Source organism: Gracilinanus agilis, chromosome 4, assembly GCF_016433145.1.
Source record: "Gracilinanus agilis isolate LMUSP501 chromosome 4, AgileGrace, whole genome shotgun sequence".
In the NCBI taxonomy this organism is placed as follows: Eukaryota; Metazoa; Chordata; class Mammalia; order Didelphimorphia; family Didelphidae; genus Gracilinanus; species Gracilinanus agilis.
Genome location: NC_058133.1, coordinates 150391901 through 150419368, shown reverse-complemented (window position 1 = coordinate 150419368; position 27468 = coordinate 150391901). Strand labels below are relative to the sequence as shown.

The following is a 27468-nucleotide window of genomic DNA, read 5'->3' as shown; positions in this document are numbered from 1 at the left end:
ACATTTTGTACATTGTCTTAGAAAGTATGAAAGTACTTGTAAATATATTTACTGAATAATCCCATTAAAATGTTAATATGTAAAGTCTGGATCTAAAGGATTAAATTTTTTTCTAGGTAGAAAAATGTGTTCATTTTCTACTGCTAACTGGAAGAAAAATATCAAGATTTTTTTCATATCACCTTTGTGATAGGGTTGTTCGTCTTTATTGTCTTCATCTTATAGAGAGGAAAATTAAGAAACAAAGAAATTTCATAATATGCCAGGATTGGAATCTGAATTTTGAACTCTCAGGAAACTGCTTTTATAAGATTACACAAGTTTTTTCAGGTACAGAAAGAAAATGGCCCAAGGCTTGAAATAAACACTGACTGTCATTTATGTTCAGAATATATTCAAATGCTGAAAGATTTAAATTTCTAGGGATAGATTGGCTCTTTGGATGGTCCATCTGTGAGTTTTTCTTTTCAATCTTACCTTATAATAACGAAAGTAGTCCCGTTCTAGCAATTTCTGTATTTTAGGAAAGATCTTGTAGGTATTGAAGCTATCAATGCTTTCTATGTCACACAAACAATCATCTAGGACTCCAGTGAGCTAAAAAAAGCAAAATAAATATTCAACAGAAGTTGTTATTCAAACAAAGTAAACAAATATGAAGTATAGTTTCATATAAAAAAAGATAATTGATTAATTACTTGAAGTTCAAGGTTAGCATAGTTAAAAAAGTTAAAATAAATTTCTGATTACTTTGAACATTTGGCTTTTTAAAAAAATCCTTACCTTCCATCTTGGAATCAAAACTAAGTATTGGTTCCAAAGCAGAAGAGTGGTAAGGGCTAGGCAATTGGGGGTCAAATGACTTACCCCAGGTCACACAGTTAATAAGTATCTAAGGGCAGATTTGAATCCTGAACTCCTTGTCTCTAGGCCTGACTCTCAATCCACTGAGCCACCTAGCTGCCTCTACATTTGGTATTAAGTAGACTGAGGAGCTAGGAAATCTTAGGACCTATTGGACAGCCATTGGGTGCCTCTTGAGAGAAACTCAGTGAAAGTAATCACAGAATGATAAAATAATTGAATTAAAGTCTCGGCAACTCTCCTTTTCTTGACTATTTCTGCCAAGGATGAGAAAGGAAAACATAATTTTTAAAAACAGTCTCATAATCCATAAGTACTTGATAGTAGGCTGTTGCTAAGGTATTACAGATATTGACTTGGGAGGATAAATTTTATTTTAAAATAAACTACAGGTCAACTTTAAACCTATGCATCAGGTAGTTAGTTATCTTAACAAACTGAATGCTAAATGTTAAAATAATTATAGTTCCTTTGCTAATGAAATATTTACTATTCATTTTACTAAACATTTACTAATTTATTAAAATCCTCATAATTGTTTTTATAAATGCTTGCCAATATTTTCATACTATATTATTCTTTGACAATGCTGAAGCTGCAAACTTTTTAATGGGTACCTACTATGAAGATCTAGAGTTTTAACCTTTGTTCTGCCAAAGTAAATACTATACATTAATAATAGTATATTTATAAAATAATGTCTTTCCTATGTGCTTTTTTGTTTTAATGTCACTTAGTATTAATAGTATGTTCTTAATGGTACTTCTAAAGAAATTGGTAAATAAAATATGAACTGCCAATGACAAAGTATATTCCAGCTCTAAAATTCTAATTTTATCAATGACTAGTACATAGCATTTATTTACTCATTCAATGCAATATATATATATATGTTATGTCCTAGGCAGCAGAGAAAATACAAAGCTATTTTAAGATATTATTCTGGATCCCAAGGCCTTATAATCTAATTAGGAAATAAAATACATGTACAAATTACTAATACAAAAATGGAAATAACAGGTCATAAGAAAGTTAAGAAAGTCTCTATGGGAAGGGTAGCATCTGAAGTGAACCTCAAAGGATGTATAGAATTTTACCAGGTTGAGATAAATGGCATAACATGGTAGCAAGAAAGTTGGTCAGAGAGGAAGGCTGGCTCTAGGCTCAAGTCCAGCCTCTAACACATACTAACTCTGGTCAAGTTCCTTTTAACCTCTCCAAGTCCATAGACAATCCTCTAAGACTATTAAGTTGCAGAAAGTTTGCAGATCTGCCTTGGCAAAGAATTTCCTTACTTTACTTACAAAAGGTATTCTGTAGCAGTGAAACCATAAGTCAAAGAACTCTTCCCCTCCAAAAAAGGTGGGGGAGAGATGTTACCATCTATGTCTATCCTGGTTGATGTCTACTGCTAACAAAGCCCATCTCCAATAAGGTCTTTGCTGCTACCTTTTACCACAGAAACTCATTTTCCAGTAGCAGATCCTGGAAACCCCACAAGCATACTCTCTACAGTTAGTTAAGAAATAAAATTCAGGGGCCAGCTGGGTAGCTCAGTGGATTGAGAACCAGGCCTAGAGACAGGAGGTCCTAGGTTCAAATCTGGCCTCAGACACTTCCCAGCTGTGTGACCCTGGGCAAGTCACTTAACCCCTCCTTTTGCCTAATCTTTACCACTTTTCTGCCCTAGAACCAATACACAGTATTGATTCTAAGATGAAAGGTGTAAGGGTTTTTTGAAAAAAAGAAAAAGAAAAATTAAAGAGTCTCTTGCTATTCTGAAGCTATTAAAGTTCAATGATACTAGCTTCCCAATTGCCAGTTTTCACACCCATCTCCCAACTTCAAGATTCAAAGTTTGGGTACAAGACTATTTAGCAATATTATTTTAGTTACATCATTGATTAAGGAGTTATATTTTACTCTGAGAATCTAAACATCATTTATGCTATTTCCACTATAGGAAAAAATCTGAATCTTAGTTATTGATAACGAACATTTTTACAAACTTTTAGAAAACAGTCTTTTCTAAGTCTAGGACTATGTGAAGTATAATTAAGAGTTCTAAGTGAAAACATACTTGGACACCAAAATCCAATACAAGCTATTATGCCTACCAAAGTTTCAATCCAGAAAATGCCTATTTCACAAAGCAAAGTTCTATGTCATATATATCAAACTCACATCACAACATATGTAAAGGTTAACAAGCTGTTCCTGAAAATGTTCTGAATGTATTCCAATATGCAGCTGACAGAAGGTGAAAAATTGCATTTTTGTCAGAATCATTTAAACTGGTGAATTTTTCCTTGTATTTTAACTAAACTTTGTTAGTTTAGCAGCTATGTGGAATGGCAGATGGGCCTGAAATCAGGAAAAACTGAGTTCAAATCCAACCTTAAACACTAGCTGCATAACTCTGAGCTGGACATTTACTCTATTTACTTCAGTTTCCTCAACTGTAAAAATGAGGATAACAACAGTACTTTACCTCACAGGGTTGTTATGAGGATGAAATGAGATGATATTGTAAAGTTCTCTGAACTTATTAAGCTCTCTATAAATGCTATCTTCATCATTATTATTATTTTTCCTAAAGAGACTTAATGAGATTCTAATACTTCTAGAGTACTAAAGTAAAAGCTAAAATACTAACTAATGCTATTAAATGCTGCTCTGGGGAACAGTCCCCCTTTCTCCCCAAAAGGAGTCACCTGTCTGCCTCACCTCTCTCCCAGGTCAATGTGAGAAGATTAATGTTGTCTTAACTGCTCAAGATTTTTTAAAAAGTACTATATGGGGGGCAGCTGGGTAGCTCAGTGGATTGAGAGCCAGGCCTAGAGACAAGAGGTCCTAGGTTCAAATCCAGCTTCAGACACTTCCCAGCTGTGTGACCCTGGGCAAGTCACTTGACCCCCATTGCCTACCCTTGCCAATCTTCCACCTATAAGTCAATACACAGAAGTTAAGGGTTTAAAATTAAAAAAAAAAAGTACTATATGATAATTACTTTTAAGTAAGTGATTCTATAGAAGGAAAAGAGAGCTCTTTGGGGAAAAGTTTTTTATTCTTAAATTAAGCAATTGTAAAGTTGATTGCTTTTTTAGTTTTTTGAGCATAATGGAAAGCCTAAGTGTGTGTAAAGGCATTGATACACATATAAAAACAAAAGCTCAGTTGCAATTTTGTCAGTGCAAGATCTCGAAGATACTCAATGTTTCTATTAAAGATCTACAGGTATATATATCTATTACATCCCAATCTGACAGAATGGAACATTCAAATTTCTTCTTTACAGAAAGATTAACAGTGCAAAACTGCTGTATTCACAGAAGCTTTAGTATAGGATGCTGTTTTCTGCTTCAAAGCACTTTTGCACTTAATTTATAATCAAATGAGACAAAATAGAAAAGAGCATATTGAGTTTTATTACACAGTGGGAAATAAATTTTGCCTTTTACTGTAAAAGGAAGCATTCAAAATTAGGTATTAGATTCCATGAAATAGTTTATGCCTTTGGCTCACTGCAAATAGGAACATTTAAAAAAATATATAATTTCTCTCCTGCACTAAAACCATTTCTCTACTAAGGGCAATGATGTGAAATGAAGAAGCTGAACTAATTAATTTTCAAATTTAATATTTTTGTATGTTTCCTTGCTGGATAAAGGAACAGTTTAAATTTTTTAAAAACACAACAATTTTTAATTTACTCTAATGGACTAATTTTTGAACATTTCACACTTCTATATACCTCTTTAACTGCTGACCTAACAGTTCAGAGAGAACACACATTCTGAAATGTACAAATTTCATATTCTTATAATAATCAAGGTTATATGAAGACATAAACTAAAGCTTCTATGGTGGTGCTTGTATTGGAAAGCCAAAATGTGTGACATATTCACTATTTAAATATTTTTTCAAAAAGAACAGAAACAGAAAATGAATCCCTAAATGTTCCCATTGGGAAAAAATATCTTATTAATAAATAACTACAAACTAGGAAATAAAATTGGCAAATATAATTTATCATGAAATGCATTACATTATTCATCCTAAATTTAACTTAAGAATGAAGAAAATGTGATGTTAACAGTTGAAAAAAGGCTAATATCTAATTAATAAAAATGTTAGAACTAAGAGGCCAAGCAAAAGCTTTGCACCAATTTCAGACATATGTTTTTAAAAAAGCAACAAAAAAAGCTGTAGTTAGGAATGAGAACTGAGCAAGAAAAGCATCATTGTATTATATAAATGCTAACTATTATTTTAAGTACAATCCGACAACCAAAAGCAGACCATACTCTTGAAAATTAGCCTCTGAATAATGTCAAAATCATATGTTTACACTCACAACCTCAGAATAGTGTTCCATTTTCAGGTGGCAATGTGCTTTAATTGCCTCTACTACATCTCCCCTCATTATAGGACCACCTGGGACACCTTGTTGTTTTTTTTCCCTCTTAGCAGCTTCACTTTTGGAGCAGGTGCAAAAAAAAAAAAAAAAAAAATCCCAAGAAATCAGTAGGCAGCCCGTTGGATACCCACCCAAATGACAAAAAGAAGTAAACAATCTCTTTGGAGCAATGGGTCACCAGATTCAAGGACGCTTAAAATAGGACCTTCACAGTAAAAATCGGGAATTTCCACATGTAGAACCCTTTTCTCTTCCTGCTCGGAAATTTTGAAGTTCCTACACAGTTGGGAGTTCCTAAGGAGCCTCACCCCAACCTGGCCAGGCCGCCTTAAGTCTCCTCTGTCTCCCGATACGGAGCCCACCACAGGAACAGAATCTGCCCTAGCCTGAGTGCTTCTACTCACTGCGTGGACACCATCACTTCGGGTGCCAGTACTGAGCTGGGGGGAGGGGGGGGCAACTCGAGGAAGTAACCCACCATCAGGGTAAAGGAAAAGGTGGTTCAAGTCCAGAGAGGCTCTGACCCTCTGAAGGCACAAAGTTGGAGAGGGAGAAGCCCTCCACTTTCCTGCATGTCGCCTGCCACGTTCTCCTAAGGGGGCTGTCACCAGCTCCTTAGGGAACAGCGGGATGGAGAGAGGAATGGTGGAGAGGGGGGAAATGAAAAAGGTATGATGGGGAGAGAGAGGGACATTCTCCATCTCCCTCTCTTCCTCTTCCACGATACTAGGAGCTCATCCTCTTCCTCTGGCCCACAGCCTCTTCCTCCACCCCCACCCCCACCCCCACCCCCGGGATGTCGCATACAGTAGGCGCTCAGTTCCTGCTCCGAGACCGAGGGCACAGTCGCCTCCTCTCCAACAGGAGTTCCCGAACCCGCCCCACCTCTCTCCCATCCCTGAGTACCTGGGCTTCGGCGGCGGTGGTCAGGCAGCTCAGGGTCACCCACAGCTGCACAGCGGCCGCTGCCCCGGCCCGGCTGCGGCGGCCAGCGCGGCTCATGCTGCCCTCACCTCCTTCCTTCTTCCTCCGCCGCGGCCGCGGCCGGGGCCGGGGGGGAGGGGGCCGCGCTTCAGCCCGCCCGAACCACCGGGCGCCGAACAACGACGAACGACGACGACGAGCCCTATAAACTAGGCGGAAGAGCCCCTTGCTCGGCGGTCAACGTCCCCAAGGCACCTGTCAGGCTGCTGGAGGCGACTCTCCCAAGCCGCCCAGTGGCGGCGGAGCCGAGCCCCACTCACCTCTCTTCCCCTCCCCTCCCACAACTGGGGCCCCGCCCCCCGCCCTCCTGTGCTTGTCCAGCCGCTCCCCGCCCGCGATCTCTGGGCATTGTGGGGCTTGTAGTTCCTGCCAGCCCCCAAGGGATCCTTAGGCCCGGAGCCGGAAGGACTCTTCGAGGGAGGCCAGGAACTACAGAAGGGGTGGGAACTCTATGGTCGGCGGGGGCGCGAGGCCGTGCTACGGCCTATCAGGGAGGACCACGCGAGCCTCCAAAACAAGAGGAGGTGTCCACATGAGTGGTGGGAGGCTTACATGGTCTTGCGTGAGAGGCCTGAGGATTTAAACTACCCGTTTTTTGGCCACCCCGCCCTGGTGACTACATTACATGATTAACCTTCTGAGGAATTTGGATTTTTAAAAGAAACCTCTGCTAGTTAGTCACCAAGAAGCTAGCCTAGATGTCTCCAGGATCATTATTTCAGAATTTGGTCCTGTTTTTTTTCCAAAAAACCCAACACGAAGCTTCTAGTAGGTTGTCTGTTCTAAGCCTCAGAATTTACCAATCCCAACAATAAACCCCAGGATCCCACACCAGCCCCTTTGGTCAGCCTTTCTTATCTCCCAAAGACTACTACGACCACCATGTTTCACGTTGCTGTCCTTGACATGGAAAACTACAAATGTTTATTTTTGTTATTTGTTTTTGTCCAACTCTTCGTGTCTCTTTTATGGAGTTTTCTTGGCAAAGATAACGAAGTGGCTTTCAGTTTCCTTCTCCAACTCACTTTCCAGATGAGGAAACAAGCAAAACAGGGTTGTGAGTTTCCCAGAGCCACAAAGCTCCAAAGTGTCTATCCACTTGGCCATCTAGCTGCATTCCCCCTCCCCCGTTGTTAATAGTCATGCGTTAAAAAAGAAGCTAAGTCTGAGAATTTGCTCACAAATTGCTACTTGAATTATGAAACCCATATTTACCTCCCTTAAGCTGTGAACTCCTTGAGGGCAAGGATTCTCTGTGATTTTTGTTTTTTTCTCCCTCAGCATGTGCCTTGGCACAGAAAGTGCTTAATAAACGTTGTTGAAGTTGTGGTATATGTTTGCAATGGTTTGTTGTTCAGTTGTCTGATTCTGTGACCCAATTTGGGGTTTTCTTATCAAAGAGTGGTTTGCCATTTCCTTCTCCAGATGTCATTTGGCAGATGAGGCATCTGGGCAAACAGGGTTAAGTGACTTGCCCAGGATCACACAGCTAGTAAGTGTCTGAGACTAAATTTGAACTCAGGAAGATGAGTCTGACTGATTCCAAACCCTGTACTCTATCCACTGTGCTACCTAGCTGTTCTCTGTGGTGGAATACTATTGTGCTGTAAGAAATAAGGAGCAGGATGGTTTCAGAAAAACCTGGGAATACTTATATGAACCCATGCAAAGTGAAGTGAGCAAAGCCAGGAAAATACTGTGCACCCTAAAGGCAATATGGTAAGGATGGACAACCTTGAAAGACTTAGCTTCTCTAATCAAGATAATGATCCCAAGACATTATGAAAACTTTCTCGTCCAGAGAGAACTGATTAACTCTGGGTACAGATTGAATCATGTTTTTTTTCCATTTCTTTTCTTTTTTTTTTTTTTTGGTATGTATTATTTTGCAACAGAGCTAATGTGAATTTTTAAAAAATGTTTGTTGACTAATGACTGTGGAAGCATATTTAAAAAGAACATTTTAATTTCCCTGGAAATAGTAAGAAGTAATCTTTTTTCCACCTTAAAATTCTTTCCAGACTTTTCCCTTTAGGGAAATAGGAAGAAGAAAAACTAAGACCTTTCTTTAAATTAGATAATTGATCAAGAGTTGAGGTGGCAAGGTTTATTCATAAATTGGTTGTCCCCAACTTATCCCCTATCTAGATAAGATCCATGCCTCTCCATCTAAAGTGATTGGTTTGTAACTCATCTAAGAATTCTGCACTTTTGAAATGCTCTTCTTTTGAAATTTAAGATATCAATCACAGGAAAAGAATACTTTCAATCCTAAATGGGGGTATTCCAGAAGAGAACTGATGGTGATTCTTCTGGAATTTTGACTGTATTTGAACAAATTAAGACTTTTTACTTGTTCAAGTTCCTTTTAACTCTTTTCTAAAACTGTTTCAGTATAGAGAGTTATGTAAGCAGATATAAGGAACACATAGAACTGATTGTTAAATTTTCAGTATAAGCATTTATTTTATTGTTGTTGTAGACTTAAAGTGATTGAGAAAATGTTAATAATACAAATTATATGCCGTATATCTGTTTCCTCCAGAGAAGCCTGTTATTAAACATTACCAGCACTTGACTGGGACACTGCCATTTTTGGTCGATTGATCTCTCTCTCTCAGTTAGAAATGGCTTGTATATAGATTAATGATAAATTCAGTAAAATTGTTTCTGAAAGACTTTAGTGAGCCTAAATTGTAGAAAATTACTAATATTTTCTTTTTTCTTCAACATGATCTCAATCTTCTCTCCTGTAAGGACCTGAATGACAATTACCTGAGAGTCTCTAAACCTAAAAGCATTTTCGTGTGTTCTTTACAATGCATTGAAGGAAGAAAATAAGATTTATTTTACCCCTATTATGTGTCACAGACACTGTGCTAAGCACCTTACAAATGTCTCCTTTGATTCTCAAAACAACCCTGGGAGGCAGGTTCTATTATGAGGCATATGAGACAAATGTTAAATGACTTACCCAGGTCACACTGCTAGCAAGTGAATGAGGCTTCATTTGAACACAGGTCTTCCTGACTCCAGGCCTACTACTATATCCACTGAGCTATCTGGCTCTCTTACTGAATTCACAAGCAAATGACATCTGCCCTATAATGAAAGATTCCTTTGGTTGATGTTACTGTACTTTCTAATTTTAACCCTCTATGATTTTGCTTTTCTCTATCACCATACCAAAATTAAATCAATCAGCCAAAATATCTCACAAGATAACAATGACCAATTATTGGCCAAAACCAATGGATTTTCCTCAATCTGCATCTCTTCTACTTCTTTTGATGCAGTTAATCAGGTATACCTTTTATTTGTTTTCTTTGATACTTTACTTTCCTGGTTTGCCACCTTCTGTGTCATTTTTTTGTCTCCTCTTACTTCTCCAAACTCTTTAACTATGAGCATCCAAAGGCTCCTTCCTCATATGCTTTTCTTTTTTTCATTCCCTCTCCAAGAGAACTTAGTCATATTCATAACTTCAGCTACAATAGATAGAGCTATGTATATACCTACTATATTCATGTGTACTTTAGACTAAATTATATAGGTAGTGTCAGTACTAGAAGCAAATTTATTACTATTTACTCTCTTAAGTGAATTCAAATCTCTCTCGGTTCATTTGCTTTCCTTTATCTTTCTTATCTTTTTCTCCTTGTCTTGGTTTCCCTTTTCTCCAGTTTCCCTAATCTTGAACTGTCATTAGAAAGAAGGGAAAAAAAGAAACCATTCTATATAGGGCTTTTCCCCCTTACCACAATAACTTTTAATGCTAGGATTTTCCCCCATTCCAGCAGATATGCATTCTTAATTTATATTTAATCTGATACTAGTTTATATTACTTGAATCATAATAGCTAAAGGAGTCTTGAGCCAATTTAAAGTCCCAGAGATATGTCAACTAAGTGAATATATAACATATTTACTTAACCTCTTTGAGGCATAGTTTTCTCATCTGTAAATGGAAGCTAATAAGGCTTACTACTTACATCATTAGATTATTGTGAAGATCCAATGAGAAAACATATGAAACTGCCTTATAAAACTTAAGGCACTATACAATCAATTATTATTATTGTTGTCAGCCATGAATATTATTGTTAATACTATTACTTAAGCGATGGGAGTAGAGAATGGGGGATGAGAATTCCCATCCTATTCCCAACTTCTCCCTTCTCCATCATCTTTTCCTCTCCACTCCTAGTATTTAATAACTTTCAAGTTCTCTCCCTATGGGGTAGCTACCTCCAAGAGGCAAGAATAACAGCCTCTTGATTTTTAGTTGGACTGTGGTATGTGATTTCTGAATTAATCTGCACATTCTAATCTTGAATAGAATTAGGAACATCGAGGATCTACCAGGGATACCCAAACTGTCCTGGCCCCAGGGCAGCTGCAGCTGCACTACTTGTCCCAGAAGAATTAAACTATTTTTCTGAGAACACAATTTTAAATGGGCAGATGGCTTAGCACCAAAATAATTTCCAGATGATTATCTACAAAGAGGAGAATTGATAAGGAGTTGGGAGTTAGTGAAGGGTTGACTCATAAACAAACTCTGAAGTAAGATGCTATATCCTTAGTTTCCTGGAATACTTCACAGAGGCCTCATGTTCTTTTTCTTTTCCCCACATCCAGATTTACCTAATTTTTGTCCCATTCCTTAAGGATCTTTATTTCTCTTAGATAGCAATGTCTTTGTACATTAATTAGGGAAATCAATCCAGAGCTAATATTTTAGCTACTTAATGTTGTAACCCTTTCTTGTAAAACATTATCTAAAGTCCAGTTAATGCCTGACACATAATATATATGTAATAAATGCTTGTTCCCTTCTTTTACTCCAACTTGTACTTGTAATTGAAGTTATGGAAACAGAATTCCAGAATTGTCAGGCTTGTCACACTGCTACAACCAACAGAGGTCATCCTGGTGTGGGGGAAGCACATATTTATACTCACAATTATAGCTTTTGAGTCCCCATTTATACAAATTAGTCACAATAGTTCCTTTATTTTATTTATTTTCCTTTCCTTTCTTTTCTTTTTTTAAACACTTATTAATATTCATTTTTAACATGTTTATTTTATTTATTTCTAAAGTACTTTGTATATTTTATTTTATTTTCACAATGATCCCTTTAACTCAGCCATGAAACACTCACCAAACAAGAAGATGAAAAAGGATCACCATATAACATCTAGCAAATGGAAGAATCAACATTCCATACATAAACCTTGGTTTTGCTGTCCCTTAAATGCACAGAGTATTCATGAGTCAGGGGGAGTCAGGGGGAGGAGAAATAATGGGTATAAATTTACAGAAACCTAGCAGTGAGGCAAATGAATAGAGAAACCTATATGGACCAGAAGCAACTCACTACTCTGTACTGCAAAAGTAGATGTCTATGGCCTTCTCAGGGAGTGTCTCTATGATGTGTCTGCTTTTCTGAACTTTTCTGCTCTCCTAATGAATGAAGATGCTTCTTTCTCTACTACTCTCTTCTTTTATTGGATAAAGTGAATTCTCTACTACTCTCAGGCCTCTGATGAGTATTAAACTTGTTTAATTAGTCAGTAGTCTAGAAATCAGCAAAGCATCCAATATCTGCTTCTTTGGTTGAATACTGATAACATTTCACTCTTTCAATGGAAAGCGGTGCTCTTTTTATCTAGAATCTGTAAAGCTATTTCTAACTGTCCTCTATATGCTTTGAGGAGGGTTTCCCTTCTCCAGATATAGAGGGCATTAAAGGCAAAATAGGTAAGGACATGAAGAGTTCCCCTCTTTCTGAAGCTGAATATCTGGAAAGCAAGAGTGTCTTTTCTCAGCAAGTTCTTCACCCACTGCAAAGACTTCCCCTTTCTTCCAGTCAGCTCTTTTAAATAGTGGAGCTTTTCTCCAATCAGATAAGCTCCCTTCATCAAATACAAAAACTGTTAGTAGTTAGGTGGTTTGGCCAGCTTTAGTCAAGTTCTAATTTCATAGATTTTGTGTTCGGTGTTTTGTCTTCTGATGTCTTGGCTTCTGTAAACATGTTCTCCAATTGGCATTATCTGATTGTCTTTTCTGACCTTTCTCCCTCACTTAGCTTCTTTCACTTGTGACTTCTATCTTCCAATCTGGTTTCTAATGTTTCAAATCAGTCTCCTCTTGAGTAGTGACTGATCTCTAACTTAGATGAAGAAACCCCAAATCCACATTTGTGTCATATATAAATGAATAAATGAATGAAAAATCAAAAATAGCTATTATATAATTTTCCCACAGTCCAAAAATAGTTTAATTCAAAATTTCCTACCAGGAATCTTGAAAGTCCTGAAAAAAAGTCACACTCAAATTAGCTGTTTGGGAGGTGGAAATTGCACTATAGCCATCTCTACTATCAATCAGTACCTTTCCCTTTTAGGAGCTGAGCTCTCTCAGGTCCTCTATCTTAATGAAGGGCTTTACTTCACTCTAAAGTTTTCTCAATAAAATGTGTGTTTTTCCTCAAGTAATTTTTCTGTGTTTCAAAGAAATACCCTTTTCTGGTCCTTTTAGCAAATAAAATATCACATGGGAAAAGGCAACACTTTATTATCTATATTTATAAAGAAGTATTCCATACAAATAGTTTAGAATTGAACATAAATTCAAAATAGGAGTATTATTGAAGTAATTTTGAGTAGTGTTGCCTTTCCCTATTCTAAGTTATAATTACAGATTTCTGTTGGATGCTATAATTACCAGTAGCATGTAGTGTGTTATAGAATATTTGTAAATTATAATATTAAACTAGATTATTTGGATTAGGACAATAATCCTTAAGAAGTTTATCTGCCAGAAGGAATAATCCTTAGCTCATACAATTTATATGAGGCATATAGATGTGTATGCCTCATATAAGTAGTACAAGGATGTTCTTTGACATTTAAAAAAAAGTTTTACTATTTTCTAAAATAAAAGCCATTCTTCATTTTGTCAGACATACAAAAACAGGTCTTAGGTGGATTTAGCCAAAGTTTGCCAACCACTGGCTTAGATTAATGAAATAATTTTCTACTGGTCTCCCTGCCACTAGTGTCATCAGTCTCTTAATTGTCTTTCATACCTCCTCTGGTTTATAAAATCCCACAGCAATGATGAATAATTCTGGTGCTTGTGGCAAACATCACAGAACATACTTGGGGCAAGCAGCACAAACAGTATCCTCAAGTCACTTTTTAATGACAAATTCCACTTAAACTGTTCTCACTAAGATCCCCAACAATCTTTTAATTTTCAAATCCAAAGGTTTTCTTTCTCTGCTTTGCTTGGTCTTTCTTGACCATTCTATAGCATTTAGTATTGTTGACCACAGATTCCCGCAGTTACTCTGTGTTTTCATGAGACTATTCTTTTGCTAGTTCTCCTCCTTCCAAAATTGGTAGTAGTCTAACTACTTCTCAATCTGCTTCACTAGGTCATCCACATTCCATCTCTATGCTGGAATATAATGAGATCCTTTCATGAGTTCTATCTTTAATCTCTTTGTCCTTTTGGCATTTTAGTCACATCTGACTCTTCATGACCCCATGGAGTTTTCTTGGCAAAGATACTGAAATGGCTTGCCATTTCCTTCTCCACCTCATTTTACAGATGAGGAACTGAGGCAAACAGGATTAAGACTTGCCCAGGGACATACAGCTAATAAATGCCTGAGGTTTTAGACGTGCAGTACTTGAAATTTCAAGTTATCTTTACCATACAAGAGACTCATGATCGTTGTTTGCTGTTAGAGTCCATCTTCTCTATGGAACTATGTGTGTTTGTGGGAGAGTTTGCCACAGGTTAATAGGAAGAATGTTAACTAGTTTTTCTTGCTATGCCATTACGATGTTACTAAACAGGGGGAAAAAAGTGTGTTCGGCTGGATTTGAACTCAGGAAGAATGTGTTTTCCTGATTCCAAGTGATATATCCACTGCACTGCACCACCTAGCTGCCCTTTTTAAAAATCTCTAGACACAATTGGTTCTCCTTTCATCTTTCAGGTTACTTTAGAATCGATGTACTCAGAGCTTATCTTTCTTCTGAGCTCTAATCTTACATTTCCAGCTGCCTGAAGGATGTTTCTACCAAGATGTGCCTTAGAGTCCTCAAACTCAATATTCCCAAAATAAAACATTTTCCCTAAAAAGCCTAACAGTTTCCCCAACTTCCCTACTTTTGTCCAGGGCACAAATATCCAAGTTCCACCAACGTTTGTAACCCCTGAATCACATTCAACTCTTTCTCTCATCCTCCAACCCCACATTTAGCTAATTGATTGCCAAATCTTGTTGATCTGACTTTGTAACATCTGACCCCTTTTCGCTGCTCACACATGCCTTCTCCTGGTTCAGGCCCTCATAACCTCTTTTTTTTTAAATTAAGTTCATTTATTTATTTATTTATTTTGAAAAAAAATTTTTTCCATGGTTTACATGATTTATGTTCTTTCCCTACCTTCCTCCCAACCTCCTCCAATAGCCAATGAGCAATTCCACTGGATTTTACATGTGTCATTGATCAAGACCTATTTCCATACTATTAGTATTTGCATTAGGGTGATTGTCTACATCCCCAATCATATCCCCATAGAACCATGTGATTAAGCAAATGTTTTTCTTCTGTGTTTCTGCTTCCACAGTTCTTTCTCTGGATGTGGGTAGTTTTCTTTCTCATAAGTCCCTCAGAATTGTCCTGGATCATTGCATTGCTGCTAGTAGAGAAGTCCATTATATTCAACTATACCACAGTGTATCAGTCTCTGTGTACAATGTTCTCCTGGTTCTGCTCCTTTTGCTCTTCATCAATTCCTGAAGGTCATTCCAGTTCACATAGAATTCTTCCAGTTCATTGTTCCTTTGTGCACAATAGTATTCCATCACCAACAGATATCACAATTTGTTCAGTCATTCCTCAATTGAAGGACATTCCCTCATTTTCCAATTTTTTGCAACCACAAAGAGCGTGGCTATAAATATTTTTGTACAAGTCTTTTTCCTTCCTCATAACCTCTTAACTAGACATTGCCTCCATTCTCTTCCTTCTCCAATCCATCCTCCACAACTGTCAAATTGATATTTCTAAAGACTTGAACATTCTACTCCCCTCTAGAGCTCAAGAAGCTTCAGCGGCTTTTTATTGTCTCTGAGATAAAATACAAATCCTTTTATTTGGCATTAAATACTTTTCTCAAACTACTTCCAGCCTGTTCTTGCAAACACACATTTGGGCCTTTTGATAAGAGAGCAAGCCTGTTTGTAATCTCATATTATAGGAGTATGAAGTCAAAAAGGGGCTGAACCCAGAGGCATAGGGCACCTGAGAAGGAAATGATACTGGTTGTGTGTGGCAGAGTTCTTATAATCTCCCCTATTAACCAGGTAATAATCTGGTCAACTCTTCAAAATGTCAGAAGATCTGGCTTTCCTACTAGAGTCAAAGGCATTGTCTCAAAAGCAGCAGTGCTCCATATCAGCATCTGTGCTGGAAGTTAAAAAGATACTCCAGGCAGAGCCAAGATGGTGGAGTAGAAGCAGGGAAAACCCAATTGAATCGTCTCTCCAACCAACCTTAAAATAATGCTTAAAAAGAAATACTGGAATGAGAGAGAATGGAGTGAAGCAGCTTTCCTGCAGAAAACAACTTCAAAGGTAAGCAGAGAGGGTCTGGTTCACTGTGGTGAGAGGGAGGAACAGCCCACAGTAAGGCACCACCAAGGAGTACTGGTGCAGACCAATAGCAAACCTCCCTACTTCGCATCTGTGGCTCCAGGTTCTGAACCCAGGCCCAAGCCAATGTTGAGACCCTGAGAACCTCTTCTAAGACAACAGCAGTGCAACCCTAGGCACATCCCTTAAAGTTCCAAGCCCAGCCCAAACCTGCAGTGAGGCCCCAAGTCCTAGTGCAGGGCAGTCCATAGGGTATGGCTGTGCAGGCTCAGAAGGAGGTCCTGAACTCCAAAATACCAGCTTCTAGTCTTATTTATTAATTCAATAGTTCTTTTACTTTTGATTTTATTAATTTCTCCCTTAATTTTTAGTATTTCTAATTTAGTTTTCATCTGGGGTTTTTTTATTTGTTTGCTTTCTAATTTTTTGAGTTGCATGCCCAATTCATTAATCTCTGCCCTCTTTAATTTGTTAATATATGCACTCAAGGATATAAATTTCCCCCTGAGTACTGCCTTGGCTGCATCCCACAGAGTTTTTAGGATGTCTCATCATTGTCATTCTCTTCAATGAAATTGTTGATTGTTTCTATGATTTCTTCTTTGACAATTTGGTTTTGAAGAATCATATTGTTTAATTTCCAATTGGTTTTTGACTTGCCTGTCCAGGTGCCCTTACTGATTATTATTTTTATCGCATCATGATCTGAGAAGGTTACATTTATTATATCTGCACTTTTGCATTTGTTTGCCATGATTCTATGCCCTATTACATGGTCAATCTTTGTAAATGTACCATGTGCAGCTGAAAAGAAGGTGTATTCCTTTTTGTCCCTATTTATTTTCCTCCACATATCAATTAAATCTAATTTTTCTAGGACTTCATTCACCTCTCTTACCTCTTTCTTATTTATTTTTTGGTTTGATTTATCTAGATCTGAAAGAGGAATATTTAGATCTCCCACTATTATGGTTTTACTATCTATTTCCTTCTTGAGCTCTGCCAGTTTCTCCTTTATGAATTTGGATGCTATACCACTTGGTGCATATATATTGAGCAGTGTTATTTCCTCATTGTTTATACTGCCTTTAATCAGGATGTAATGACCTTCCCTGTCTTTTTTAATCATATCTATTTTTACTTTGGCTTTGTCAGAGATCATAATAGCCACTCCTGCCTTCTTTTTCTCATTTGATGCCCAAAAGATTTTGCTCATACCTTTAACCTTGAACTTGTGTGTGTCTACCTGCCTCATATGTGTTTCTTGTAGACAACCTATGGTAGGATTTTGGTTTCTGATCCACTCTGCTATTTGCTTCCGTTTTATGAGTGAGTTCATCCCGTTCACATTCAGAGTTACAATTGTTAGTTGTGTATTCACTGACATTTTTGTATCCTCCCCTAGACCCACTCCTTCTTATTACACTATTTTCTTTTACACCAGTGGTTTGCTTTGAGCTGGTATCCCTTATCCCCTCCCTTGATTGACTTCCCTTTCTTCCCCCTCCCTTGTTGTTCCCCTCTTTTTGTTTTTTTAAAGACCAAATGAATTCCCTCCCCCTTCTTCTCCCCTCCCTTTTTTGGCCTCCCCACTCCCCTGCTCCCTTTGGTTTATCCCTTCTGACTTTCTCAGTAGGGTTAGATAGAGTTTTTTATCCGGATGGATAATAAAGCTACTCTTCCTTCTCCGGATTGATTACACTGAGAGTAAGGTTTGATTATGCTCTCTTCCTCTCCTTCTTATGATATTATTCATCCCCTCCCCTTCCCATGCCCTCTTTGTGTGTAATAGAATATCTTATTTTTCTTATTTACTCGGATTTTTCTTGGTGAGGTCCTGAACTCCAGCACAAGGCAGTCTATGCTGTTTTCCTGGTCAGTATAAGCTCAGAGCAAGGCCCAGAGCCTATTAAGATCAAGGCAAGGTTATAAGCCCCAGGGTAAAGCAGCCCATAGTGTGCCTAACCTGATCAAGTCCAAAGTGAGTCTCAAAGCCCCTGCCCAAGGCCGAGGCTAGACCTTGAACCTCAGCACAGGATAACTTACAGTGCTCTGAGCTCTTCAAGCCATTAGCAGACCCAGGGGGTGATTGAATCAGCAGTGGGAGGTGGCTTTCAGAACTCTCTGTCCTGAGGCCATCATACCACCTTGGAAGTATTAAAACTCACAAATACCCAGAAATAGAACTAAGGATAACTGCAAGGAAAAACTGAAGTTCAAGAAAGTTCCTCTTCTACCCTGAAAATACAGCCCACTTTTAAGATAAAAATAAAAGTCAAGAAAAAAAATCTGGAGAAATGAACAAACATAAAAAAAATAATAATAACCATAGGAAATTTTTATGGAGAAAAAGAAGAGCAAGGCACAGATTGAGAAAGGGACAGTGAAAAAAGACAGCTACATGCAAAACTTCAAAGAAGAATATGAATTGTCTCAGGCCCTTAAAGAACTTAAAAAGAATTTCAAAAAACAATCAGAGAGGGGCAGCTGGGTAGTCCAATGGATGGAGAGCTTGGCCTAGAAACAGGAGGTCCCAGGTTCAAATCCGGCCTCAGACACTTCCCAGCTGTGTGACCCTGGGCAAGTCACTTGACCCCCATTGCCCACTCTTACCACTCTTCCACCTATAAGCCAATACACAGAAGTTAAGAATTAAAAAATAAAGCATTAAAAAAAAAAACAATCAGAGAGGCAGAGGGAAAATGGGGAAGAGAAATGAAAGCAATGCAAAAAGAAAATAACAGTTTAAAAAAACAGAATTGGCCAAATGGAAAAAGAGGTTCAAAAGCTCACAGAAGATCATGTCTTAAAAATTAGAATTGGGCAACTGGAAGCTAATGACTTCAAGAGACATCAAGAACCAATAAAATAAAATCAAAAGAAGAAAAAAAAAACAGGAGAAAACATAAAATATCTTGGGGATAGAGCCAAGATGATGATTTGGTGGCTGTGAAAGCTGAAACCACTCTGATAATCCTTCTAAACTAATCTTTAAAAAGAGTCTCAATAAAGAGGGGAGGTCCTAGGTTCAAATCTGGCCTCAGACACTTCCTAGTTGTATGACTCTGGGCAAGTCACTTAAACCCCATTGCCTACCCCCTACCGCTCTTCTACCTTAGTACCAATACATAGTACTGATTCTAAAACAGAAGGAAAGGGCTAAAAAAAAAAAAGTGTAAAAACTGTATGTAATAGAAATTCACAATTTCCCAGGTGGTCCTCTTTTTGCTGTTCTTTAAATGTGGAAATGTTAATATTTGTTAATGCTTATCAAGTTCATAGTAATAAAAGAAAAAAAAAGAGTCTCAAAATGATGGGAGTAAAAAACCAATAGCAAGATGGATTAAGGGGGTTTTCCCACTGAATACAACTTGAAAGGTTAGGCAGAAAGAGTCAATTTTCATGGTACTTTCATGAGGGAACAGGAAGCAAAACTATACACAAAGGAATGTTGGCTGACCCCCACTCCCACCCCAACCTACTGTGCCAGATTCTGAGACTGTGCATAGGCCAACTTAAGGATCCCATGATCTTACCGCCACCAAGAACAGAGCACCACAGGCCCTAGACCTACATCCATGAATTCCTAGGCCCTAAAACCAGCCTGCAGTGATGCCCAGAAGCCCATAGCACTTGGCTCTTTAAAGCCTGTGCTGAGGTGAAACTCTTAACCCAAGGACAAAATAGCTCTAGAGTGCCAAGACCTGAAAGCCATCAGCAGAGGAGATAGAATCATCAGTCTTCAGAACTCCCAGTTCACAGGCAAAAAATGGTTGGGAAATTGAGCAAATAGCTAAAGAAGCTCCTGACCCTAGAAAACTTCTATGGAGACAAAAAGCAAAGCACAGAAAGATGATATTTGTAATTCTTAAAATTTTTATCAGTATTAGAGCAGTTAGAAGGATTATACAGATATAGAGTGTATGGGTGTAATTGGAATGATATGGCATGCAAAAAATCAAGGGGTAAAAAAGAAGATTGCATTGAGAGAAAAGGGAAGGGAGAGGTGGAATAGGATAAATTATCTTACAAGAAGAGCAAAAAACCATTACAGTGGAGAAGAGGATGAGGATGGTGACAGGCAATGCTGAAACCTCACCCTTATTATAATTGGTTCAGAGAGGGAATAACAACTCATTTGGGTATAGAATTCTAATTAGGGAAGTAGGAGAAGAATAAGATGGTGGGGGGGAGGCGGTAATAGGGAGGGAGGGAGTAGGGGTTGGTGATTAAAAACAAAAAGTTTGTGAGGAGGGACAGAGTGAAAGGAGAGAGAAAGAGTAGGATCAAAAGGGGGAAATAAGATGGAAGGGAAAACATGGTTGGTAATAATAACTGTTGCATGTGAACTCACCCATAAAAAGGAAGCAGATAGCAGAGTGGATTGAAAACCAGAATCTTATGATATATTGTTTATAAGAAATATAATTGAGGCAGGGAGATGCACACAGAGTAATGGTAAGGGGCTGGAGCAGAATTTATTGCATATCATCTGAAGGAAAAAAAGCATGAGTAGCAATCATGATCTCAGACAAAACTAAAGCAAAAACAAATCTAGTTAAAAGAGATAAGTAAGAAAATCACATCTTGCTAAAATATACCATAGAGAATGAAGTAATGTCAATACTAAACATATATGCACCAAATGGTATAGCATCCAAATTTTAGAAGGAGAAAATAAATGAGCTTCAGGAGGAAATAGTAAAACTATACTAATTGGGGACCTCAACTTCCCATTTCACATTTAGATAAATTGAGCCAAAAAATAAAAAAGAAAGAAATGAAAGAAATTTTAGGAAAGTTAAAACTAATAATTCTCAGGAGAAAATTGAATGAGAATAGAAAGGAATATAACTTCCTTTCTTTTGTACATGACATCTACACAAAAATTGACCATGTATCAGGGCATAAAAACTTCACAACCAAATGCAGAAAAACAGAAATAATAAATACATTCTTTTTGGATCATAACACAGTAAAAATTATAATCAATAAGAGCCCATGGAAAGAAAAATAAGAATTAATTGGAAACTAAATAATATAATTCTAAAAAAGGAGTGGGTCAAAGAACAAATATAGAAACAATAAAAAATGTCATTAAGGTAAATGACAATAAGGAGACAACATATAAAAATTCATGGGATATAGCTAAAGCAGTGCTCAAGGGAAAATTTATATCTCTGAATGCTCACACCAGTAAAGTAGAGAAATCAATTGGGCATGCAACCAAAAAAAAAAAACACTAGAAAAAGAACAAATTAAAAATCCTCAGTTAAAGTCTAAATTGGAAATCCTAAAACTCAAAGGAGAAATTAATAAAATTAAAAGTAAGAGAGTAAGAGAACCATTGAACTAAAAAATAAGATTAGGCATTGGTTTTACAAAAAAAAAAATAGAGCATTGATTAATTTATTTAAAAAAAGAAAAGAAAATCAAATAACCCGTATCAAAAATAAAAAGGGTGAATTCACCACCAGTGGAGAGAAAATTAAAGCAGTCATTAGGAGCTATTTTGTCCAATTACATCATAATAAATCTGACAATCTAAGTGAAATGGGTGAATATATTTTTATAAGTTACCCAGATTAACAAAAGAGGAAATAGGATGCTTCAATAATCCCATCTCAAAAAAAGAAATTGAACAAGCCATAAATGAGCTCCCTAAAAAAAATCACCAGAACCAGAAAGATTCACAAGTGAATTCTATCAAACATTTAAAAAACAATTAATCCCAATACTATATAAACAATTTGGGAAAATAGGTAGAGGAATCCTGCCAAATTATTTTTATGACACATATGTGGTACTGTTTTCTAAACCAGGCAAAGCAAAAACAAAGAAAATTATAGGCCAATTTTATTAATGATTATAGATGCAAAAATTTTAAATAAAATGCTAGCAAGGTGACTATAGCAATATATCACAAGGGTCATTCACTATGATCAGGTGGGATTTACACCAGGAATGCAGGGCTAGTTTAATATTAGGAAAACTGTCAGCATAATTGACCATATCAATAACCAAAAGATAATTACATGATTATCTCAATAGATGCAGAAAAAGCCTTTAACAAAAACACTATAAAGCATAGGAATAAATATCATTCCTTAAAATGATAAATAGTATCTACTTAAAACCATCAGCAAATATCATTGGCAATATCAATTTGGGATACATTAGAAGCTTTCTCAATAAGATCAGTAGTGAAGCAAGGATGCCCATTATCAACACAATTATTTAATATTATATTATAAATCCTAGCTTTAGCAATAAGAAAGAAAAAGAAATTTAAGGAATTAAAGTAGATAGAGAGGAAATTAAACTGTGGAGTTGGTATGATGGTAACTAGAGAATCCTAAAGAATAACCAAAAAACTAATTGAAATAATTAATAACTTTAGCAAAGTTGCAGGATACAAAATAAACCCAAACAAATCATCAGCTTTTCTATATGTAATCCACAAATTCCAGCAGCAAGAGATATAAAGAGAAATTACATTTAAAATAACCCTAGATAATATAAAACACCTGGGAACCTGCTTGCCAAGCCAAAGGAATTATGTGAACATAATCACAAAACGCTTTTCACACAAATAAAGTTAGATCTAAACAACTGGAAAAACACTGATTGCTCATGGCTGGTCAAGCTAATATAATAAAAATGACAGGTCTATGGAAATTAATTAATTTATTCAGAGCTATACCAATCAAACTAATAAATAATTATTTTATAGTCCTAGAAAGAATAATAAAATTCATCTGGAAGAACAAAAAGTCAAGACTATCAAGGGAATTAATGGGAAAAAATGTGAAGGAAGGTGTCCTAGCAGTACCTCAAACTGTACTATAAAGCAGTAATCACCAAAACAGTTTGGTACTGGCTAAGAAATAAAATGTAGACCAATGGAATAGATTAGATACACAATATACATGGATAAATGACCTTAGCAACATAGTGTTTGATAAACCTAAAGACCCCAACTTTTCGGATAAGATATCATTATTTAATAAAAACTCCTGGGAAAACTGGAAAACAGTATGGTAGAAACTAGTTATAGTCCAGTATCTCACACCCTATTCCAAGATAAGAACCAAAATGAGTATATGATTTAGATATGAGCAATACCATAAGTAAATTAGGGGAACAGAGAATAATTTACTTGGCAGATCTATGGAGAAGGGAAGAATTTATGACCAAATAAGAGATAGAGAGCATTATAAGATGTAAAATGAATCATTTTGATCATATTAAATTAAAAAGCTTTTGTACAAACAAAACCAATGTAACCAAGATTAGAAGGGAAACAATAAACTGGAAAAAAATTTATAATAATCATCTCTGATAAAGATCTAAATTTTCAAAGTTATAGAGAATTAAGTCAAATTTATAAGAATACAAGCCATTCCCCAATTGAGAAATAGACAAAGGACATGAACAAGCAATTTTCAGATGAAGAAATCAAAGCTTTCAATAATCATATGAAAAAATGTTCCATCACTCTTTTTTTTAACCCCTTATCTTCCATCTTAGAATCAATATTGGTTCCAAGGCAGAAGCATGGTAAGGGCTAGGCAATTGTTAAGTGACTTGTCCAGGGTCTGAGGCTAGGGGGTGTCTGTGGCCAGATTTGAACCTAGCACCTCCCCTCTCTAGGCCTAGCTTCACTGTTGATTAGAAAAATGCAAATTAAAACAACTCTGAGGCAATACCTCATACCTGTCACATTAGCCAATATGAAAGAAAAGGAAAGTGAAGAATATTGAAGGAGAAGGGGCACTAATGCATTGTTGGTGGAGTTGTGAGCGGATCCAACCATTCTGGAGGGCAATTTGGAACTATTTATAAAACTGTGCATACCTTTTGATCTTACTGGGTAATACCACTATTGGGTCTGTATCCCAAAGAGATCATAAAAACAGGGAAAGAACCTACTTGTACAGCTATAATAATTAAAATGGGTTTGACAAATATAAGAATTAAAAAAAATTATTGTGGTCACCAAATTCGAAGCTGTAAAAGCCGAATCCAAGGCAGAATTGAATGCCTAATCAGCTTCCCGCCACAAAGACTGAGCTGCCAAAAGCCTCTGAACTCCTTGAGGCTGAGCCCACAAAAGAGACTCAGAGTCCCAGAGGTTCCCATTTATACATGGTTTTCTCCACCCATCAGCTCTCCTCATCACATCTCAGGAATCAATCACAGTCTCCAAATTTGCCTAACACTGCCAAGAGTGGGGTGGTGGTGAGAGGAGTGCTTGTGGTCTTTTAAGACTAAGTGTTGGGGGCAGCTGGGTAGCTCAGTGGAGTGAGAGTAAGGCCTAGAGACAGGAGGTCCTAGGTTCAAACCCAGCCTCAGCCACTTCCTAGCTGTGTAACCCTGGGCAAGTCACTTGACCCCCATTGCCCACCCTTACCACTCTTCCACCACCTATGAGACAATACACCGAAGTTAAGGATCTAAAAAAAAAAAAAAGACTAAGTGTTAATGACTAAGTAAGTGTGAAAGGCAGGGAACTCCAAGTTCTTGATTGTTTAAGTTAAGATAAAAAGAATTTAAATTTTCTTTCACATAGCTCTTTTTGTGGGGACAAAGATTCAGAAAATGAGGGATGGATGAAAAAATTGCGGTATATGTTGGTGATGGAATATTATTGTGCCATAAGAAATGATACATAGGATGATTTCAGAAAAAGCTGGAAAAATCTACATAAATGGATGCAAAGCAAAATAAGCAGAACCAGGAGAACATCATATACAGTAACAGCAATATTGTACAATGCTCAGCTGTGAGTCTTAGCTGTTCTGCAATAGACTATCTAGGACAAACCAAAAGGATTTATGACAAATAATGCTATCCTCCTCCAGAGAAAGAACTGCTGGAGTTGGAATGTAGATCAAAGTATATTATCTTTCATATTAGTCTATTTACAGTTTTATTTGGGAATTTTGGTTCTATATAAGTATTCTCTTACAATAATGATCAATATGGAAATGTGTTTTGCATGACACTTGTATAACCCAGATCAAATTGTTTATCATCTCCGAGAGGGGGGCAGGGAAGAAAGGGAGACAGAAAACTTGGATCTTATAATTTCAGAAAACATATGCTGAAAATTGTTATTACATATACTTGGGAAAATAAAGTATCTTTGGATAAAATTTTTTTTTAAATAATTAAAAAAGGAACCCCAACAAGGACAAATTAGACACACTGAGGAAAGGTAGCTTCAAGGCTCTATAAGTCCACTGGCCATTGGAGCCTAGCAGAGAGCTAGGGAAAGAGTAAGGGAAATATCATAAAAACTTTTCATGAATAAAGAATTATAGCAAGCAAGAGCAATGAGTTTATCCTTTGACCACAAATTCCTTTCAAGTTTGAGGAATCTTGTATGTGCTAGTATATAAAGTTTGTCCCCAGTTTTGGGAGATGCGTCTGTAACAATTATCTTTGCTATACTTGCTTAGTAAATTTGTTTCTCAAAATTAACTGTCTTTGGAGAGCGCTCTGGGAGGCTAATGAGCTACAGTACTAGAAATCACAGTGACTCCCAGCCTTACCTTCTAGGTAACTAGTCTATCAATTTAAGTGCAGGTCTAAGGGAGTGAGCCAAGAATGAATGTTATGTTAGACTTCTTCCTGCTCTTCTGAAGACTTTAGCTGGTCACATGCATGACTACAAAGACTGGAAGTTTATTTCTAGGAACTGCTGAAGAATAGAAGAACATGTGTTCTTGTATTACCAACTTTTTCTAGGTGCCATTCTGGCATAGGAAGGCCACTTTACCTTACTTGATAGAACTCTGTCTTCTCCTCATTGCCACCTCCAATTTTCTGCTAAATTTTCTTGTACCAAGTATCCAGAATCCATGTTCACTCTTCTCTTTTCCTTCCCACATGTCTACAACTTAGGCCTGAGTCTCATCTCAATCCTCACAAGATCTTGAGAGAATATGTCCACAGAAATATTTAAAGAAAGCAGGAGAAAAAGAGAAGAAAAGAGGTTGGTAATTGGATAAATTAGATAAAATCTTAGTGTAATTGGGTTTAACTTGAGGCAGCTTGTGTTTGTTCAGAGGCTTGGCAGGCATCTACAAATTGCTAATCAAAGGCAGCTTAGTAAGATAGCTTTCTAACTGAAGGAATTTGGGGCTCTTTTGTCTAAAGAAGAAAAGATTTAAGAAGGAATATGTTAGTGGTCTTCAAGAATTTGAAGGATTTTCATGTGAAAGATAAAGTAGACTGATGATCCTTGGTTCCAGAGGGCAGAGTTAGAAACAATGTGTTGAATATGTGTAAGGAAAAACTTTCTAAAAGTTAGATCTGTCCAAAAGTGGAATGGGTTGTTTTAATCAGACTATTTTAAAAGCTAGAATGGAGGCAACTAGGTGTCTCAGTGGATAGAGAGTTAGGTCCTGGGTTCAAATCTAGCTGAAACACTTTCTAGTTTTGTGACTCTGGGCTACCTCAGTTGCCTAGCCCTTACTACTTTTCTGCTTTAAATCCAATACTTAGTATCAATTCTAAAACATAAGGGTTGTTTGTTTGTTTTTTAAAAAACTAAGCTAGTACTTTTTTCCTAGAATAGCTAAGAACTGAACATGGAACAACTAATTGGTTTAAGATTGGGAAAGGCATATGACAAGGCTGTATATTATCACCTTATTTATTTAACTTATATGCAGAGTACCTTGTGTGAAATGTCAGGCTAGATGAATCAAAAGCAGGAATGAAGATTGCCAAAAAAAAAATATCAGCAGTCTCAGATATACATGGTAGAAAATGAAGAATTAAGAAGCTTGTTGATGAGCATAAAAGAGTGCAAAAGCTGGTTTGAAGCTTGACATTAAAAAAACTAAAATCTTGGCAACTGGTCCCATGACTGCCTGTCAAACAGAGGGAGAAGAAATGGAAGCAGTGTTAGATTTTATCTTTTTGGGCTCAAAGATCATTGTGAATAGCAACTGTGGCCATGAAAAGAAAAGACAATAGCTCTTTGGAAGGAAAGCGATGGCAAATCTGGACAGCATGCTAAAAAACAAAAACATCATCTTGTTAATAAAGGCCCTTATAATCGAAGATATGGTTTTTCTAGTAGTAATGTATTACTGTGAGAACTGTAGTATGAGGAAAGCTGAGTGCCATAGAATTGACACATTTAAATTGTGGTGCTAGAGAGAAGACTTTTGAGAGTACCTTGGAGAGCAAGGAGATCAAATCAGTCAATACTTACAGAAATTAATTCAGACTACTAATTGGAAGGGCAAATACTGAAGCTGAAACTTAAATACTTTGGCCACATAATGAGAAAATAGGGTTCACTGGAGAAAAACTTGGTGTGGGTTAAGATTGAAGGAAAAAGGAGAAGGATTATAGAGATGAGATTGATAGAGGTGTCATTGAAGCAATGAATATGAGCTTGGAAAGACTTTGGGAGATAGGGAAAAATAAAAGGGTCTGGCATACTATGATAATTCATGGAATCATGAAGATTTGGATGTTACTGAATAATTTAACAACA

General features: G+C 37.0%; 1 protein-coding gene across 1 annotated transcript in view; it reads right to left on the bottom strand.

Annotated features, from left to right (window-relative positions):
- ERO1B (endoplasmic reticulum oxidoreductase 1 beta) overlaps positions 1 to 6475 on the bottom strand; it is a 52766-nt gene extending 46291 nt beyond the window's left edge. Inside the window, exons 1-2 of the mRNA XM_044673691.1 lie at positions 6191 to 6475; positions 478 to 597 (exon numbers count right to left, since the gene is read on the bottom strand). Coding sequence (XP_044529626.1) covers positions 478 to 597; positions 6191 to 6286 — 216 coding nt within the window. The 5' untranslated portion in view covers positions 6287 to 6475. The remainder of the gene's footprint in view (positions 1 to 477; positions 598 to 6190) is intronic.
- Positions 6476 to 27468: the final 20993 nt, after the last annotated feature.